We start from the raw sequence: 17967 nt of genomic DNA, 5'->3' as shown, positions 1-17967 counted from the left end.
GTGGGATAAGTGTCCAAAGGCGGTTTTATGGGAGGGACAGAAGGGGGGGCACTTGCCCTAGGCACAGGAATTTAGGTTTGCAAAATGTAAAATAAATATTCTAAGGGTTAAAATCATTCTGTAATTTTGAAATTTATTTTTATTAAAATAAAATAAAGGGTGCAGTTAACAAATGAAAATAATTAATACATTATCAATTGATTGATAAAATAAAAATAATTTAAAAAGTAAAAATAAGGAAATAATAATAATTTAAATAATAGATAATAATCTAAAAGACCTAAATAATAAACAAAAAACAATTAAAACATAGATTACTAATTTGTTAATAAATTGAATATAATCTGGTTAATAAATAAAATTTTGTTAAAATTTGGCCTGAAAATCTTGTGCGAGACGGGGATAAGGTTGATCAAGATTTAGCCCCGAGAGCAACAGAGGCCAGAACTGGCACTGCGTTTGTCCTCAGGCGCAGTCTCTAAGGGGACACGAAACTGAGGGTTCTTTCGTCAATATTATGATCTACATATATTGTGACACTGATGGTGGTAGGGGGGTGAATCGATATTTTCCTTGGATGCTGCTTTTTTAGTTATTTAGATTCAATTCTGCTATTTAAATTTGATTTCGGTCATTGGGTAGGAAATACCCATTATTGGGTAGGAAATTTCGGCAGATGGATAAAGCTTGCGACCCAATCATTTTCTGGATACGTTACTGACTTTATTCTTAAGAGTATCGATTCATCTCAATGGTTTGTTTATTATTTTCTTTTTTTTAAATATTGACAGTTTATATCTTTGAATTATATGCTTTATTTTATTTTTAACAAATTTTCATTGCAATTAAACTGTGTTCTTCTTTAGCAGTTCTTGTATAGGCACTGTATATATGAAAAAGGAAATAGACCAATGAAATAATTGATGTAAAGAAAATCAAACAGTTCGTGGTAACGAACTGTAGTAAGGAGCGATCCGGCTCAATAGTAACCAAAACTCTAAAAAATTGAATTTTGATATCAATAGCTACATCAAAAGAATCGCATTTTAATGCTGATTTTAAATATATAAATTTCATTAAATTTAGTCCTACCCATCAAAAGTTACGAGCCTGAGAAAATTTGCCCTATTTAGGAAAATAGGGGGAAACACCCCTAAAAGTCGTAGGATCTTAACGAAAATGACACCATCAGATTCAGCGTATCAGAGAACCTTACTGTTGAAGTTTCAATCTCCTATCTACAAAAATGTGGAATTTTGTATTTTTTTGCCAGAAGACAAATCACGGGTGCGTGTTTATTTGTTTGTTTGTTTTTTTGTTTTTTTTTTCCAGGGGTCATCGTATCGATGAAGTGGTCCTAGAATGTCGCAAGAGGGCTCATTCTAACGGAAATGAAAAGTTCTAGTGCCCTTTTTAAGTGACCAAAAAAATTGGAGGGCATCTAGGCCCCCTCCCACACTCATTTTTTCCCAAATTCAACGGATCAAAATTTTGAGATAGCCATTGTGTTCAACATAGTCGAAAACCATAATAACTATGTCTTTGGGGATGACTTACTCCCCCACAATCCCTGGGGGAGGGGCTGAAAGTTACAAACTTTGACCAGTGTTTACATATAGTAATGGTTATTGGGAAGTGTACAGACGTTTTCAGGGGGATTTTGTTTGGGGGTGGGGCTGAGGAGAGGGGGCTATGTTGGAGGATCTTTCCTTGGAGGAATCTGTCATGGGGGAAGAAAATTCAATGAAAAGGGCGCAGGATTCTCTAGCATTACTATAAGAAAACAATGAAAAATAAATATGAAAACGTTTTTTTCAAATGAAAGGAAGAAGTAGCATTGAAACTTAAAACGAACAGAGATTATTACGCATATGAGGGGTTCTAAAAATACTTTAGCGTAAAGAGCAAGGTATTTAGGAGGAGATAAATACCTTGCTCTTTCTGCTAAAGTATTTTTAGTAATTTCAACTATTTATTCTACGGCCTTTTTGATTCAGGGGTCATTCTTAAAGAATTGGGACTAAACTTACGATATAGTGTAAAGAGCGAGGTATTAACGAGGGTACAAACCCCCCTCGTATACATAATAAAAATATAAGGTTATGAAAGTTTGTTACGTAAGTTAATTCTTAAGTTACGTATATTTTTTACTAATAAAAACGTTCGTTAAAAATTAAAAGTTCTAGTTGCCTTTTTAAGTAACCGAAACATTGGAGGGCAACTAGGCCTCCTTCTCCACCCCTTATTTCTCAAAATCGTCTGATCAAAACTAAGAGAAAGCCATTTAGCCAAAAAAAGAATTAATATACAAATTTCATTTTAATAATTTATGTGCGGAGAGCCAAAACCGAACATGCATTAATTCAAAAACGTTCAGAAACTAATTAAAAAAAACTAATTTTTTTAGATGAAAGTAAGGAGCGACATTAAAACTTAAAACGAACAGAAATTACTCCGTATATGAAATGAATTGTCCCCTCCGCAATCCCTTGCTCTTTACGCTAAAGTTTGACCCTTTGCCACAATTCTACTTCTTAAAACAATTAAAAGCTTTAGCGTAAAGAGCGAGGGATTGCGGAGGGGACAACTCATTTCATATACGGAGTAATTTCTGTTCGTTTTAAGTTTTAATGTCGCTCCTTACTTTCAGCTAAAAAAATTAGTTTTTTTTTATTTAATCTTATTAAAATTCGGCATATAAAATATTAATTAAATCCAACTTACAGCTTAATATATCGATCAATAGGAATTAAATTATAACATAAAATTGAGCACATGTTCGTTTTGTTTTTAAAACAACAATCAAATTATTTCCTAAAACATATTTCCCTGATTCCACTAAATCGAAGGAATTAAATAATCAAATTTAATTATTTTGATAATGATAAAAACTGATAATAGGATTTTAGGGAGAAATCATTTCTCTAATTGGGACCATCTTTTCTTGTCTTGTTTACTTTAATGCAAATTCGTAATTTAAAGTCTAATATCCGTTGACAGTATTTCCAGTACAAACTGGTTGAGTATTTTTATGTCGTGCTATAAAAGAGTGGTAAAACATAGGTAAATTTTTGTTACCAGCAGTTTTCAAATCCTTATTTTATGTTCTTTCAGCAGTCTTTAAACCAGTTTTTTTTTTCCACCGGTAATTTTTTTATATCACTTTCTTGAATGGCAGAAACTTTACTGGTGATTTGGTTTTAAAATTATTACCGACTAGAAATCCCCTAGTCACTGTAATTATTGCAAGCCAGGTCACAACAATTGCTCTTGTCACCTCAACTCTTATCAAGGGTTCTATTGGAGACCAAAGGAAATAATGAACTTAAAAGATTTGGATGTTCGGAAACTTAACACGGGAATAGACTGATTAGAAAATTATTAGCATCACTTGCAGTGCTGCGTCTGGCGACTTCATTAAATAAGTAAAGGTAAAGAATACGGCATTAGACTTTAAAGTCCATACCGGCGGTGCTGATCTCCGTTTCTTGGCCCTTCAGCCAGGAAGTGCAATGGGGGTTTGGGGCCATCCATCCTGTGCTTTCGCACACCCTTCCTGTTTACCTTCTCCAGATTTCTCCAGGTACCCGTTTAGGGCTGGGTCGACTCTGGCTGAGCTTACAGGGTCACGCCATTGACCCCCATCCCAAACTAAATAATTGGGTATACTAGGATTTGAACCTTCTCCCTCTCAGTCAAAGGATCCCGAAACCAGCGCACCAATCCACTCAGCGAGGACGGCATTAAATAAGTAAAAGACACAAAGAAACTGTATATTTGATATATTAACCTCCAATGCAATAGGATTAAAGCTGAAATTCGTTGGTAAGTGACAATCAATCAGCAAAACTTAGAATTATTTAAACTCAAAATCTGTTCTGCATCGAGTAGCCCTAGAATAGCTTGGGTAAAGCTTGGCAGGTTAACCAGGATTGCTGAATTGAAGCAGGTAGGGCTAATGGGAAGAGAATTCTACTATCTTTTCCCTCCGCTCTTTTTAAAGCGTCTAAAAGGCATATTTGGATTATTTCTAAACAAAACCGCCAAACGCTATATGACGGTGGGGCTCTTTTCGATCCTAGCACCAGTCTCCATTCGTTTAAGTTTTCAATATATTCTTTACTGGAGGCCTCTTCAAGAAGAGGATAAACATATACATATAACACACTCCATACTTGCCGTACCAAAGTGTTTCTGAAGTCGCTGAGGGGGTTTCACATGAGGGGGTTTCACAGTAACATCTCCGAATCGAGTACGGTGACTGAAAATGCAGTATGTTCATGGCTCCACCGATACCTCCAACGGAGTAAGAAACAACATTCAGCCCATAGTAGGTAAAAGTTCAAGAACATATCTTGGAAAAAACTTTTTAGTGAGGAAAAACTGACGAAAATATGATGGACACTGTATATGTGTCCGAAATATCCAGTTAAAATTTATATTTGTTCCACTGTCAATTAAAAGGTTTCATCCCTTCTTTTGAACTGTTATATTTTTGTCATGGAAAGGCAGTGTGGTTTTCGAAATTATATAAGTCGGAAATTGACTATTGATAGCTTTATAAATTTGTTCTATTATTTATGCAGCCTACTTAAGATTTTTTCTGCTCCTAATCCTCAATTTGTTGAGTCGATTGTTTTTTTAAGTAAGGCTATAATTTTTAAGAAACCTGCAAATAATCATCATAGTTCTATAATATTCTGTATAATATTTTCTATAATAGTTTTCTAAATTTTCTAAGTTATTCGAAGTTTTTATTCTAAGTTCCAATTCTTTTTTAGTTTTTATTCTAATTCTTTTTTCATGCTCGCTCTTCAGTTTCATCAGAAAAGCTTTTTTCTTAAATTAATCTACACTATGGATTCCAAAGCAGAGCAAGAGAACTGAGAAATAAGTTTTGTGCTTTCGATTGTTATTAACCAATTGTTTTCTTATGTACAAAGAAGATTTTTCCTGGACTCCAAAAACCAAAAAAGGGAATATACAAAGCAAAAGATTTCAGGCATTTCTGCATTTGAAGAGAAGAGATATAATACATTAAAAAACTTGAAACTTTTAACGATTTTGAAACCTAAATAAGTTCTTCCATTTATTAGGGCAACTTATAAATTTGGCAAAATTGTTGCACCCCTTTTGAATTGCCCCAGCTCAAATTTTGACACTCATAAGGCACGATTTTGAATTCTGCAAGTGCAGCTACGTGAATAGGCTATTTGATGTTCCAGTAGAAAGATAACGGGTATAACCAATAAATTAAGGTGTGCCATCTACCTTTACCCAAGTCGTGGAAATTCCTCTTTTAATTAGTTCTTAACAGGGTTAATTTAATGACAATGCTCTCGTTCTAATTTAAGACCAAAATTAGGAAATTTGGAATTTGTTAACAATCTATAGATTTCGTTTTATCCAAAAAATTTAAGGATGCTATCTATGCCGGTAAAAATTACTGCCTCTCAATCAGTGGCGTCAATTCATGAAAATTTTGAGAAGGAAAATGATGTAAGATGTCTCTTCAAAGTCTATGGGTTGGGGTAGTTTTTTTTATTCACTTTATTTTCCCCACGAAAATATTGAAAATGGACATTTTTTAATGCATATACCAAAAAAGACATTTCCAAATCAAGGTTGGAAAAAACCTTGGGTAGGGGGTAAATACTCCCCCCCATGTCACCACTGTTCTCAAGTAGTGACTATTAGTTTACTTTTAACAAATTTCACTTCTGGACTACTGGTTGCTCTATACTCTCTACTAGGTTAAACTAGATACACTACAGCTCAAAATAGGACTTACTAGTAATATTTACCTTAATCATCCAAAAAAAAAAAAAAAAAAAAAAAAAAAAAAAAAAAAGATCTGTAATGGGTATCTCTTTCTACATGGACTGCAAGTGCATTTTGGACCAAAAAAAAATAATAACACCTTTTTAGCCAATGCCGAGGGGTTGACCACTTTCAGGCATAGCCTAATAGCCTAACGAGATGGTGAAAATACCCCCCCCCCCCTTCGGCCAATGCATAACAATCTTAATGGTCGGAGAAGTTCAATCATAAATGGTGACAGTACAGTCTCGATCGTGGTTAATTTAAAGTGTTTTTTTTTTTAAATATTGATTACTATAGAATTTGCTTACAAGAGTTTTTTTATTTCAGGATTTTTTAGAGAAACCTCTTAACAGGAACAGTCGTTTCTCGTCTTGTTTATACAAATGCCAATTCATAACGGACTAATATCTGTCGACGGAACGTTGAGTCAAAGTATGGACTCTGTCAACACTGCAGTCACTGAAGATGAGGTAAGACAAAATGGTCTTTGAAGTTTTGGATGAATTCATATTGATTGAAATGCTGTATATTTTCATTTAATGAATATTTATTTATTTTATAACTAATCCTACTTGAGTAAACCAAAGACTTTTACGACTCATTTTTAAGTGGTGTCCAATATGATCCAATCTGAGCCAAATTAATATTATTATTTGACAAATCATTGTTCGACCGTTAAAACAACTTAATATAGGGTTCTTACCCGATCTTTATTTTCTACTATTTGTGATTGAGTTGACGCTTGGCTGTGTAAATACTTTATATCCTTAAGTGGTGAATTTTTATTTCTTCCTATTTTCTGATTGGATGCTGCATATCTTCTTCGGTTAGCTTCGGTTTGAACCCGTTTCGTTTCAAGTGACAGCACTGATTTTATTGGCTGATACTGGCTCGTTTCATTGATATTCGGTTTGTTTCATTGATACCTGGTTCGTTTGATAAAGGAAAGGACTTTCTGTAAGCGGAAAGATCAATGCTGCATCATCAAACAGTTCGTGGTAACAAACTGTAGTAAGGAGCGACCCGGCTCAATAGTAACCAAAACTCTAAAAAACGGAATTTTGATACCAATTGCTACATCAAAAGAATTTCATTTTAATGCTGATTTTAAATATATAAGTAGAATCAAGTTTAGTCTTACCCATCAAAAGTTACGAGCCTGAGAAAATTTGCCTTGTTTTAGAAAATAGGGGGAAACACTCCCTAAAAGTCATATAATCTTAACGAAAATCACACTATCAAATTCAGCGTATCAGAGAACCATAATGTAGAAGTTTCAAGCTCATACCTACAAAAATGTGGAATTTTGTATTTTTTGCCAGAAGGCAGATCACGGATGCGTGTTTATTTGTTTGTTTGTTTTTGTTGTTTTTTTTTGTCCCAGGGGTGATCGTATCAACCCAGTGGTCCTAGAATATTGCAAGAGGCCTCATTTTAACGAAAATAAAAGTTCTAGTGCCCTTTTTAAGTGACCAAAAAATTGGAGGGCACCTAGGCCCCCTCCCACGCTCATTATTTTCCTGAAGTCAACGGGTCAAAATTCTGAGATGGCCATTTTATTCAGCATAGTCGAAAAACCTTATAACTATGTCTTTGAGGACGACTTACTCCCCCACAGTCCCCGTGGAAGGGGCTACAAGTTACAAACTTTGACCTGTGCTTACATATAGTAATGGTTATTGGGAAGTGTACAGACGTTTTCAGAGGGATTTTTTGGATGGGGGGGGGGTTTGAGGAGAGAGGATATGTTGGGGGAACTTATCATGGATTAATTTGTCATGGGCGCAGAAAATTTCCATGAAGGGAGCTCAGGATTTTCTACCAAAAAGAAAAAATAAATCTAAAAAAGTTTTTTCATCTGAAAGTAAGGAGCAGCATTAAAACGAACAAAAATTACTACGCATATGAGGGGACTCGTTCCCTCCTCAATACCTCAATCTTTACGCTAAAGTATATTTAGTAATTGCAACTATTTATTCTACGGCCTTTGTGATTCAGGGGTCATTCTTAAGGAATTGGGACAAAACTTAAGCTTTGTTGCAAAGAGCGAGGTACTGCTGAGGGGGTAAACCCCCTCATATACGTAATAAAAACATACGAATACGAAAGTTCTTTACGTAAGCTAATTCGTAAGTTACGTATATCTTTTACTAATAAAAACGTCTGTAAAAAATTAAATGTTCTAGTTGCCTTTTTAAGTAACCAAAAACCTGGGGGGGGGCAACTAGGCCTCCTCCACCGGTCATTTTTTCCCAGAATCATTCGATCAAAACTATGAGAAAGCCATTTAGCCAAAAAAAGTAAATATGCAAATTTCGTTTTAATTATTCATCTGCGGAGAGCCAAAATCAAAACATGCATTAATTCAAAAACATTCAGAAATTAAATAAAAAAATAACAATGTTTTTTAACTGAAAGTAAAGAGCGACATTAAAACTTAAAACGAACAGAAATTACTTCGCATATGAAAGAGGCTGGTCCCTCCTCAACGCCCCGCTCTTTACGCTAAAGTTTTTTACTGTTTTAAAAAGTAGAGTTGAGAGAAAGTGTCAAGTAGAGTTGAGAGAAAGTTGAAGAAGGTTTGTTCATTGTCTTGTCTAAATGAATAGACAAATTTTATGATTTCTTGAAATAAAATTGAAAGTGAGAGAGGTTATTCTAGTTAATTTGTAACCCCTGGCCTTATTTGCAAAGGCCTATTAATTTACAGTAGGACGGGAAGGCTGTCTTTATAATATGATTCTCAAAATCAGTGCCCTTTACAATATACTCAGAAAAAACTGCAACAGAAAAAAACATTGCTGCAGGCTTTCGGAATCAATATTCCTTCTTTTCCATTATTTTGGTAATTACCACATATATGCCTTACACACTGTTGCATGTTCTCAGCAGGATTCAGCACATTTCTCCCGGCACATATCAGCAACTATCTCACTTATTTGTATTGTCGGTTGAACTTAAATTTTATTTTTGAGGATGAAAAGTGATTCTGTGATTGTTCACTCAACAACAGATAAGTTTACATCGGTTGTCACCTTACCGGTGATTTGGTCATTGTCTTTTTTTACTTTTGTTTTAGGAGGGCAAATATTTCCTACGCTATCAAGTCATCGTCTTCGAAGCCAAAGGACATTACATCTGTTTTGAGAATTTTTTTTCTTTTTTTATTGAAGTAAGGCTTTGACCAGAAAGTGTTTTTCTTTCTTAACGAGTCTGAAACCGAGAGTGGTTGCTCTAGTTGATTTTTATTCATTGGTCACTTTGCAGAGGCTCATCTAACTCAAATGAGGCAAAAGAGACTGGCCATGGTTGGGTCAGCAAACGTCTCAATCCCTCCTCAACTCAGAAACTAACAAAAGCTGTCTACTCAGCTACGTGCTCTAATTCTCTCTGCTCTTGTTATTTTTTTTATTTTTTATTTGAGTCCCCGAACAAAAAAAAACCGTTAGTACAAAAAGATTCAAAATGTTGCTTATTTTCTCTGTAAGAATCAGAGAAAGGTTTGATAAAAGCTTTATTTTTGAATACCAGTTTGGAGATAGAAAAGAGATCAAATTCTTCAAAAAATTTTGGCCAGATTGAGCCATTATCCTGAAGTCATGCTGTATATTCAAAATGAAAAGATTGATCAATAGGGGCTCAAGTGAACTATTTTGTAGTTTTGACGTCCCGTCGGAAAAGTATTTGAAAAAGTGAAAAAGTTCAAAAAAATGAAAAAGTTCTGGAAAAGTTCAGACTTGAAAAATATTTGAAAATATTGAAAAAGTCTGGAACCATAGATAGTTTATATAGTTCATTTACTTATGAATTTCAGCTATTTTACTATTTTATAATCTACGTACAAGTGTGAACACTTATACATAAATTCAACTCTTGGCACGATTTCAAGTTTAGATTTATTTCCTCGTGCTGTCTCAATTTATTGTTTGACATTATTTATTAGTTTTTCTAATGCTATTTGTCTGTGAGCATAAGCCAATAACTTATGATGCCCCCATAAAAAAAATTAAAAGGACTCGATTCCGGAGATCTGAACGCAGAAGAAAATCAAATGAATCATAAGTAAAATAATAAATAAGTTAAATTTTGTAATCTGTCAATCTTCCATAGTAAACTACCCTGTAACATAACTTGGTTTTTACTGTTGACATGGTTCCAAATTCCCGAACCACGTTGCGTATTCTATATTTGTTACAACAATTTTTTATGCCTATTTAAATATCACTTTTCCACTAGAGGTAAAATACTAATTTTGTGTCGTTATCCGCATTCCAGTAGCACTTCTGAGCTGGAATTAATTTGTTGTTCTAGCGATGCAATTAATAGTTCAGATTTATCAACACATCGTGATACAATCTGGCTTTTTATTCACCTCGGATGCTCTTAGATGAGATTTTGCTGGGTAAAATATGAGTTTGTGGAGACGTACTAGCAGTTTTTGTGTTTCTTGTCTCATTTCTAGTGGCATAAGGAAAGCCAGGAATGTCTTAAGTTTGTCTCTGTAGTAAACTGCCACTTAATTATTTGAAAGAAAAAAGGTGTGACATGGCAAGACTCTTTAGAATTTAAAAGGAACATGAAAGCCTTCCGAAACTTAATCAGGTCAAACCCCTGGTTCATTTTTCATTTAAGTTTTAGTACGAAATCATTTGATTGCTTTGTGTCAATTCATTCTTGCTTTGTTGCTTTGTTGCTTTTTTGCTTTGTGTCAATTCATTCTTGCTTTGTTGCTTTGTTGCTTTTTTGCTTTGTGTCATTTCGTCTTGCTTTGTGTCAATTCATATTCCTTAAAAATAAGGATCAGTGCAAAAATAAAAAAAAAATAAAATTGTGACCAAACGCTTTTTTTCTGAAACCATTAGCTCTCTTGTGAGCATCGGAAGCCAATTGACTGACTACATAATGGAAATATACTCGCTTCGGGTATTCTGATACCCCCTTAGGATACCCCCTTTAGAATTTTCGTGGGCAGTGACTCTTAGATTTTGAGGCTGTTCTGGATCGAGACTTCACATCCTAATAAAAATATGCCCTATATGGAAGGGAGCCTTTGCCCCCACCCTTGATTTTTGCCCTTCCTAGATTTTGAAAATAGCCCCTTTGGTATTTTCATTGAAACATACCTTTGTTTTGGTCCCCTTGAAAAAAATTTCCCCAATATATTTTGGAAATATATGTTGAGTTGTCTTTGTTGGGAACGACAGTAATAAAGTGATTTTTATGGGCACTAATGACGCTGCGATGAGACACCATTCTATTTTCTTATTCATCTTAGTAACAGGTTACAGGTTTGGAATGACTATTGGGTCGCAAAGAGAGAACAGCAGATTTTCTTCTAATCATCTTTTCAAACAGTTCGTGGTAACGAACTGTAGTAAGGAGCGACCCGGCTCAATAGTAAACGAAACTCTAAAAAACGGAATTTTGATGATAAAAGATACATCAAAAGAATCGGATTTGCATGCTGATTTTAAATATATAAGTTTCATCAAATTTAGTCTTTGTCATCAAAAGTTACGAGCCTGAGAAAATTTGCCTTATTTTGGAAAATAGGGGGAAACACCCCCTAAAAGTTTGTACTGTTTAATAAAGTAGAATTGAGAGAAAGATTCGAACTTCAGCGTAAAAAGCGGGGCGTTGAGAAGGGAACAGACCCTTTCATACACGTAGTAATTTCCGTTCGTTTTAAGTTTTAATGTCGCTCCTTATTTTCAGTTGAAAAAACTATTTTTTATTTAATTTCTTGTATAAGCAGATTAATAAAGAATAGGAAGCATGACCTCTTCTAATCGACTTACACATGAAATAAAACAAGGTGATATTTCTCCGTAATTGTTTATAAGCCTCCTAAGGTCTTGCATCCCTATTATTCATTAAATAAAAAGAATTTTTGAGCTGAAAGTAAGGAGCAACATTAAAAATTAAAACAAACAGAAATTATTACATGTATGAAGGGGTCGCCCCCTCGTCAATACCTCGCTCTTTATGCTAAAGTTCGAATTGTGTCCCAATTCTTTAAGAACAACTCCTGAATCATAAAAGCTGTTGAATTAGCGTAAATAACCCTTTTAAAAGTACTAAAAACAAAACTTTAGCCTAAAGAGTGAGGTATTGACGACGGGGCGATCCCCCTCAAATATATAACAACTTCTGTTGAAAATCCGATTCTTTTGATGTATGTTTTAGCATCAAAATTCTATTATTTAGAGTTTCGTCTACTATTGAGCCGGGTCGCTCCTTACTACAGTTCGTTACCACGAACTGTTTGAAAGAAAATAATTCGGTATTTCGGGGCTTCTGACATTATTACTCCTTTGCGGAAGTTAGGCTCAAAATTGGAAAAGGATCATATTTTTTCTCTGGACCCCTTCCACCTCTTAGTTCGTTTATTTTCCCGTTAGTTTTCACCTGTTTTCGCTTTATAGTTGTGTTATCTCTTAGCAGTTCTTTCGTTAGTTGAGTTATGGTTGTGGTATATATGTTTTATCGCTCGTATAGTTGTGTTATTTTCAAATTATACTCCATAATAGAGAGGCTCCGAACGCCAAGCATTGTATATTAAGCTCTGAATTTGACGTTTTTTCTAACGTGACCAGATTCATCCTGCGCACTTTTCATTGAATGTTTCTTCCCCCATGACATATTTCTCCAAGGAAAGATCCCCCCACATAGCCCCCTCCCCTCAAACCTACCCCCAAAACCAAAAAAATCCCCCTGAAAACGTCTGTACACTTCCCAATAGCCATTATTATATGTAAACACTGGTCGAAGTTTGTAACTTGCAGCCCCTCCCCCAAGGACTGTGGGGGAGTAAGTTATCCCCAAAGACATAGTTATCATGGTTTTCGACTATGCTGAACAAAATGGCTATCTCAAAATTTTGATCCGTTGACTTTGAGAAAAAAATGAGCGTGGGAGGGGGCCTAGATGCCCTCCAATTTTTTGGTTACGTAAAAAGGGCACTAGAACTTTTCATTTCCGTTAGAATGAGCCCTCTTGCGACATTCTAGGACCACTTGGTCGATACGATGACCCCTGGGGAAAAAAAAAAACAAAAACAAACAAACAAACAAATAAACACGCACCCGTGATTTGTCTTCTGGCAAAAAATACAAAATTCCACATTTTTGTAGATAGGAGCTTGAAACTTCTGCAGTAGGGTTCTTTGATACGCTGAATCTGATGGTGTCTTTTTCGTTAAGATCCTACGATTTTTAGGGGATGTTTCCCCCTATTTTCCTAAATAAGGCAAATTTTCTCAGGCTCGTAACTTTTGATGGGTAAGACTAAACTTGATGAAACTTATATATTTAAAATCAGCATTAAAATACGATTCTTTTGATGTAGCTATTGATATCAAAATTCAATTTTTTAGAGTTTTGGTTACTATTGAGCCGGATCGCTCCTTACTACAGTTCGTGACCACGAACTGTTTGATATGGAGCAGAATCTTTGTACCACATAAGTTGTCTTATTGGTGTATGACATGCTGGCGTAAAGAAAGAATTAACTTCTAAGTCTACACGAATTTTTTTCTCCTTTTCAATCTTTTTCTTATGAATTTAGAAGATAAGGTTAACAAATAGGGCTTTAGAATTTATTCTCCGACAATATCGTTAATGAACTTAGAACTCTATTTTGATAGTTTATTCCAGTTTTACATTCACTTTCGAACTTTGATGTGATGCTATTTTTCTGATTATAAATTCACAAACATGAGATGAAAGGACTACTTTTCTATTGTCCCAGTTGAGGTGGTGCAGAGGGAGCTATTTGAGTAAGGAGCTAGCATCCTATGTTAAAACTTCTCCATAATCTGAGCACTAAGTGCCAGCTATATATCGAAGAATTTAATGTATATTATATCAAGTCCTTGATTTATTAACTTATTAATATCAAAAGTATAATAATTAACAAATGCTTATCTGCAAAACTCAAATAGGTATATAAAACCAAAACATGAAATCTGCAGATTGCGAATCATGACAAATGTTCTACAAAAGCAGAAAATAAAATCCTAAAATGGTGGTAACTTTTGTAAAATATTTGAACAAGGCGACTGCAGAAGATATATTAGAGTATTTGAAGCTTTTGTTGCATTATTTAAGTGTTTTACAATTATTAAGTCCATATCAATTTTTTGTTTTTACTTTGGTTGGCTCGTAAAACAAATCAGGAATTGATCATATATTTTATAGATTAAGCAATATTAAGCCCTATTTAGCCAATCCGCCATTTTGAGATCAGAGCTTGTAAGGAATCAGAACACCCTCTTAAGCTATGTTCGTAAGTTCATTGGTGCTTGTTACCGACAAGGCTCTTTTAGAATGCATCCAGCCAGCCTCTTTCAAAATCCAGAATGTTTTAAATCAATCCTCGATCTGTTTTTGTGAATCGGTCAATCCTCCTATTTCCTCGCCTTGTTTTAAAGTCTAAAGAGAAGAACATATCTTTAGGTTTTTGTAGATGTTAAGTTCCTGTCACAATTCCATGAAATACAAAAAGTCTCGCTCCTACATCACTGGTTTTTTTTTTATTGATGATTGTGTTTAGATCATCTGTGGAGAGGGAGTTGAGCTCTTCAAAGTTCCTTGATTTGTAGTTGCAAATGCGTCAATACTCCTGTTTCGTCGTATTGTTTCCAAGTCTAAAGAAACGAGCCTATTTCGATGTTTTAGTAGACGTTAAGATCCTGTCACAATTCCATGAAATACAAAAAGACTGGTTTTCTATACCACTGTTTTTTTTATTGATGATTGTGTTTAGATCATCTGTGGAGAGGGAGTTGAGCTTTTCAAAGTTCCTTGATTTGTAGTTGCAAATGCGTCAATACTCCTGTTTCGTCTTAGTGTTTCGAAGTCTAAAGAAACAAGCCTATTTTTGGTGTTTTTGTAGACGTTAAGATCATGCCACAATTACATGAAATGCATACAGATAAAGTTTCAGCTGCCAACTTTAAAGTGCAAAATGGTTCTCATTTAGCGGATCAGTTTTCCTAAACTTTCCTAAACTATGGGCCGTTCGTATCGGATAACACTGATAATAAAAGCGTGTAAATATAAATGCGGGCATAAAGTCTGCCAAAATATGTCTATTAGAACATGAGATGTTGTGAAATTATAAAAATTCTTTGTGAGCCAACATAAGGAAATAAAATACTGAACTGTCACTGAAATAAGAATAACATTCTGGGAAAATGAGCAGCTAGCTAACGTAACCATTTTAGGGATTTCCAAGCTCGAGTTTTTTCTCTCTTGTTTTGTTTATTGGTCCAAAATTTGTTCAGTTTTTAATTATGACTTGCAAGTGTTTCAGTCAAGGCAAAAAGCTCATATTTTTTGCAAATCTTGAGATATTTGGCCTAAAATTTGCAGTATCTTATGTATTTCTTTTATTTTGTTTTAGTATGACTTTCAATCAGGCATTTACTGAACTAATGTTTGATGTGGACCAACAAAAATTGGGCTTTCATTTTGATATTTTCACCCCTCAACTCCTCTAACTAATGTAACTTTTGAATCCCGTGGGAGGGGGGGCATTTTTTCGAAAACAATCTTTTGGATCTGCCCCTGTATCCATTAAAAATTCTAATAAATTAGTATTATCAATGTGAAAGGAAAAAGATTTTATATTTAAGGTCATGTCACTGCTTCAAATCAAATCATGTTCTTTTTTGCTTTGGATTTTTTTGTGTAGGCTATTAAGCTTACAACTAGCTGGTAGGATTTTTAGCAGTGGTGATTCTGGCCTGTCTTGCGCCTGGGGCAAAATCTCTGGCCTCTCTTCCCCCCTCCTGCCCCCCAAACTTTTTCAAGCTAAATTTTGAGAAAATTTCCATTTATTAACGGAAGTATTTTCAATTTGTTAGTTAATTAATAATTTAATTTTTCTATGTTATTATCATAATTTAATAATTATCATGATTTAATTATTTTTATTTTTATTTTATTAATCAGTAGCCTATTTTATTTTTTAATAATTATTATTGAATATTACTATTATTATTATTTTTAATTACTTATATTTACTAATTAACTAATAATTTATTGATTACTTTCATTTATTAACTGTTCCCTCTGCTTCATTTTAATAAAAATTAAATTTCAAAAATTACTCAATGATTAAAACTGTTTGATTATTTATTCAAGTTTTGCACCCTTAAAATTTCTGCGCCCGGGGCAAGTGCCCTCTCTGTACCCATATAACTACCACTGATTTTTAGTTGCATGTATTACTAAATATTTTGCTTTGACAGTTGTCCAGTGTTACACCTATCTCAACGATTTTTAATTGTTTGTAATTCAATTTTCGATATTTTTTTGGGGGGGAGCCTGCAATTTTAGTAAATTGTAATTAATCCTTATTGTCCTGTTAAATATAAACTATTTCTAAAAAGCCAGTCCCTCCAAATGTGATTTTTGGAATTTAGCCAACTATGATAGAATTTACTCTAGAGATGAAGTGCAAAAAAAAAGGTGAATCATATAAAAAATATAGTAAGTTAATAAGCAACTGTAAGGAATACGGAATTTCTTTCGATGGAAGGGAATGAAACCCCTTGGCTACTCTTTTTGCTGTCGTTTCTCTGTATGCGTGAACTAAATTTTGTACGGTACTTAGCGGCAGATTTAATACCGACTCAAGGGCGTAAGTAAAGTTCAAGGGGAAGGGCCAACCCTTCTAAGGAAGTTATTGTTGAAGGAATCTTTCAAAACGAGCAATAGAAATGTTTGAAGTATAGAAAAAAAAGAAAAAGAAATTAAGATTTTGTATAAACAGATATCCTAAATTGATTCAGAAATTGGATATAATTTAAAAACTTTTCTACAGTTACATGCGATTTGACATTTCTCAGAATCATTTCGGATTGTTTCTTTTGGTTGAGGTATGGCGAGGATAAATGCTTCGGTTTATCGGATAATGGTTCTGATATTATCGCTAGTCGGACAATATTTTAGACAATATCCTATACATCATTCAATAATTGATAGTGTATCGTTTGGGTAGCAATAAGATAATTTTATTCTATTTTACAGTATTTCAAGCGAAATAGCTTGGTCAACACAGGTTATTTATTTCAAACTGTCGAAAATCACGAACAAATTGTCAGACCACAATTACAGAAAGGTTTTGCCTCCTCCCCCTCCGCCTTCACCTACCTATGTTGCCGTCAGGTGCCAGGATTATCTTTCCTCCCAAGAAGAAAATTATTTCACGCTGTTTCATAGCCTAGTAGGAATATTGTAATTTGTATATTGTTATAGGCTGTAGCTTGATCATACCCAAATTCTGCGGTTAATAAATTTCCCGACTATGGGTAGATTTTCTTCTGGACTACTAGCCAAGCATAAACAGTGGAAGAAAACACTGTTTGACTATCATGAACCACGAATAGTTTCCGTTATTTAGACAAAAAGATCTGGTACTTTCCACTTGTCAAATTCTCTAGATTTGGTTTGCTCTTAAAAGGTCAAAGTGCAAGTAAGGGTCATTGGAATTACTTATAAATTATTTTTAGTTTATAAGTAATTAATAATTTATTGATTACTTTCATTTATTAACTGTGCCCTCTACTTCTTTTAATGAAAATTCAATTTCAAAAATTACTCAATGATTAAAACTGTTTGATTATTTATTTGAAATTTTGTACCCCTAAAATTTCTGTGCCCTGGACAAGTGGCCCCTCTATATCCATAAAACCACCACTCATTTTTAGTTGCATGTAGCATTAAATATTTCGCTTTAACAGTTGTCCAGTGTTACACATGTCTCAACGATTTTGAATTGTTTGTAATGAAATTCTTGATATATATTTTTTTTTTGGCCTGCAATTTTAGTAAATGGTAATTAATCCTTTTTGTCCTGTTGAATATAAGATAGACATTATAGGTAGACATTATGTTTTTTGAAAATATCTTTTGTCTCTTGTGCAGTACAAAAATGTAGAAAAAAAACAACAGTCATAGTTTTTATATAGCAATACATCTAGCAGGGGGGGGGGTGGCGTAGGTCAAAACCCTCTTCTAGAGGGGTGTTTGAGTTTTGTGGTACTTACGTGCTTTAGAGACCACACTTTGTTCCGTATCTTTAGTGAAACCGGTTTTCTGTGTCCGCTCGGAGATAATCAGCTGATGTCCGAGCAAG

General features: G+C 34.2%; 1 protein-coding gene across 4 annotated transcripts in view; it reads left to right on the top strand.

The window, feature by feature from the left end:
• The window catches only part of LOC136030963 (protein couch potato-like), a 191778-nt gene that overhangs the window by 38247 nt on the left and 135564 nt on the right, over positions 1 to 17967 (top strand). For all 4 annotated transcript variants that reach the window (XR_010618401.1, XR_010618400.1, XM_065710108.1 and 1 more), the window contains exon 2: positions 6151 to 6293. Coding sequence is in view for 2 of the 4 variants with exons in the window: in XM_065710108.1 (XP_065566180.1) it covers positions 6207 to 6293 (87 nt within the window). In the remaining 2 variants the exon portion in view is untranslated. The remainder of the gene's footprint in view (positions 1 to 6150; positions 6294 to 17967) is intronic.

Source organism: Artemia franciscana, chromosome 9 (genome assembly GCF_032884065.1).
Source record: "Artemia franciscana chromosome 9, ASM3288406v1, whole genome shotgun sequence".
NCBI classification, from domain to species: Eukaryota; Metazoa; Arthropoda; class Branchiopoda; order Anostraca; family Artemiidae; genus Artemia; species Artemia franciscana.
Note: the sequence above shows the minus strand (reverse complement) of the source record. Positions and strands in the feature narration are given on the sequence as shown.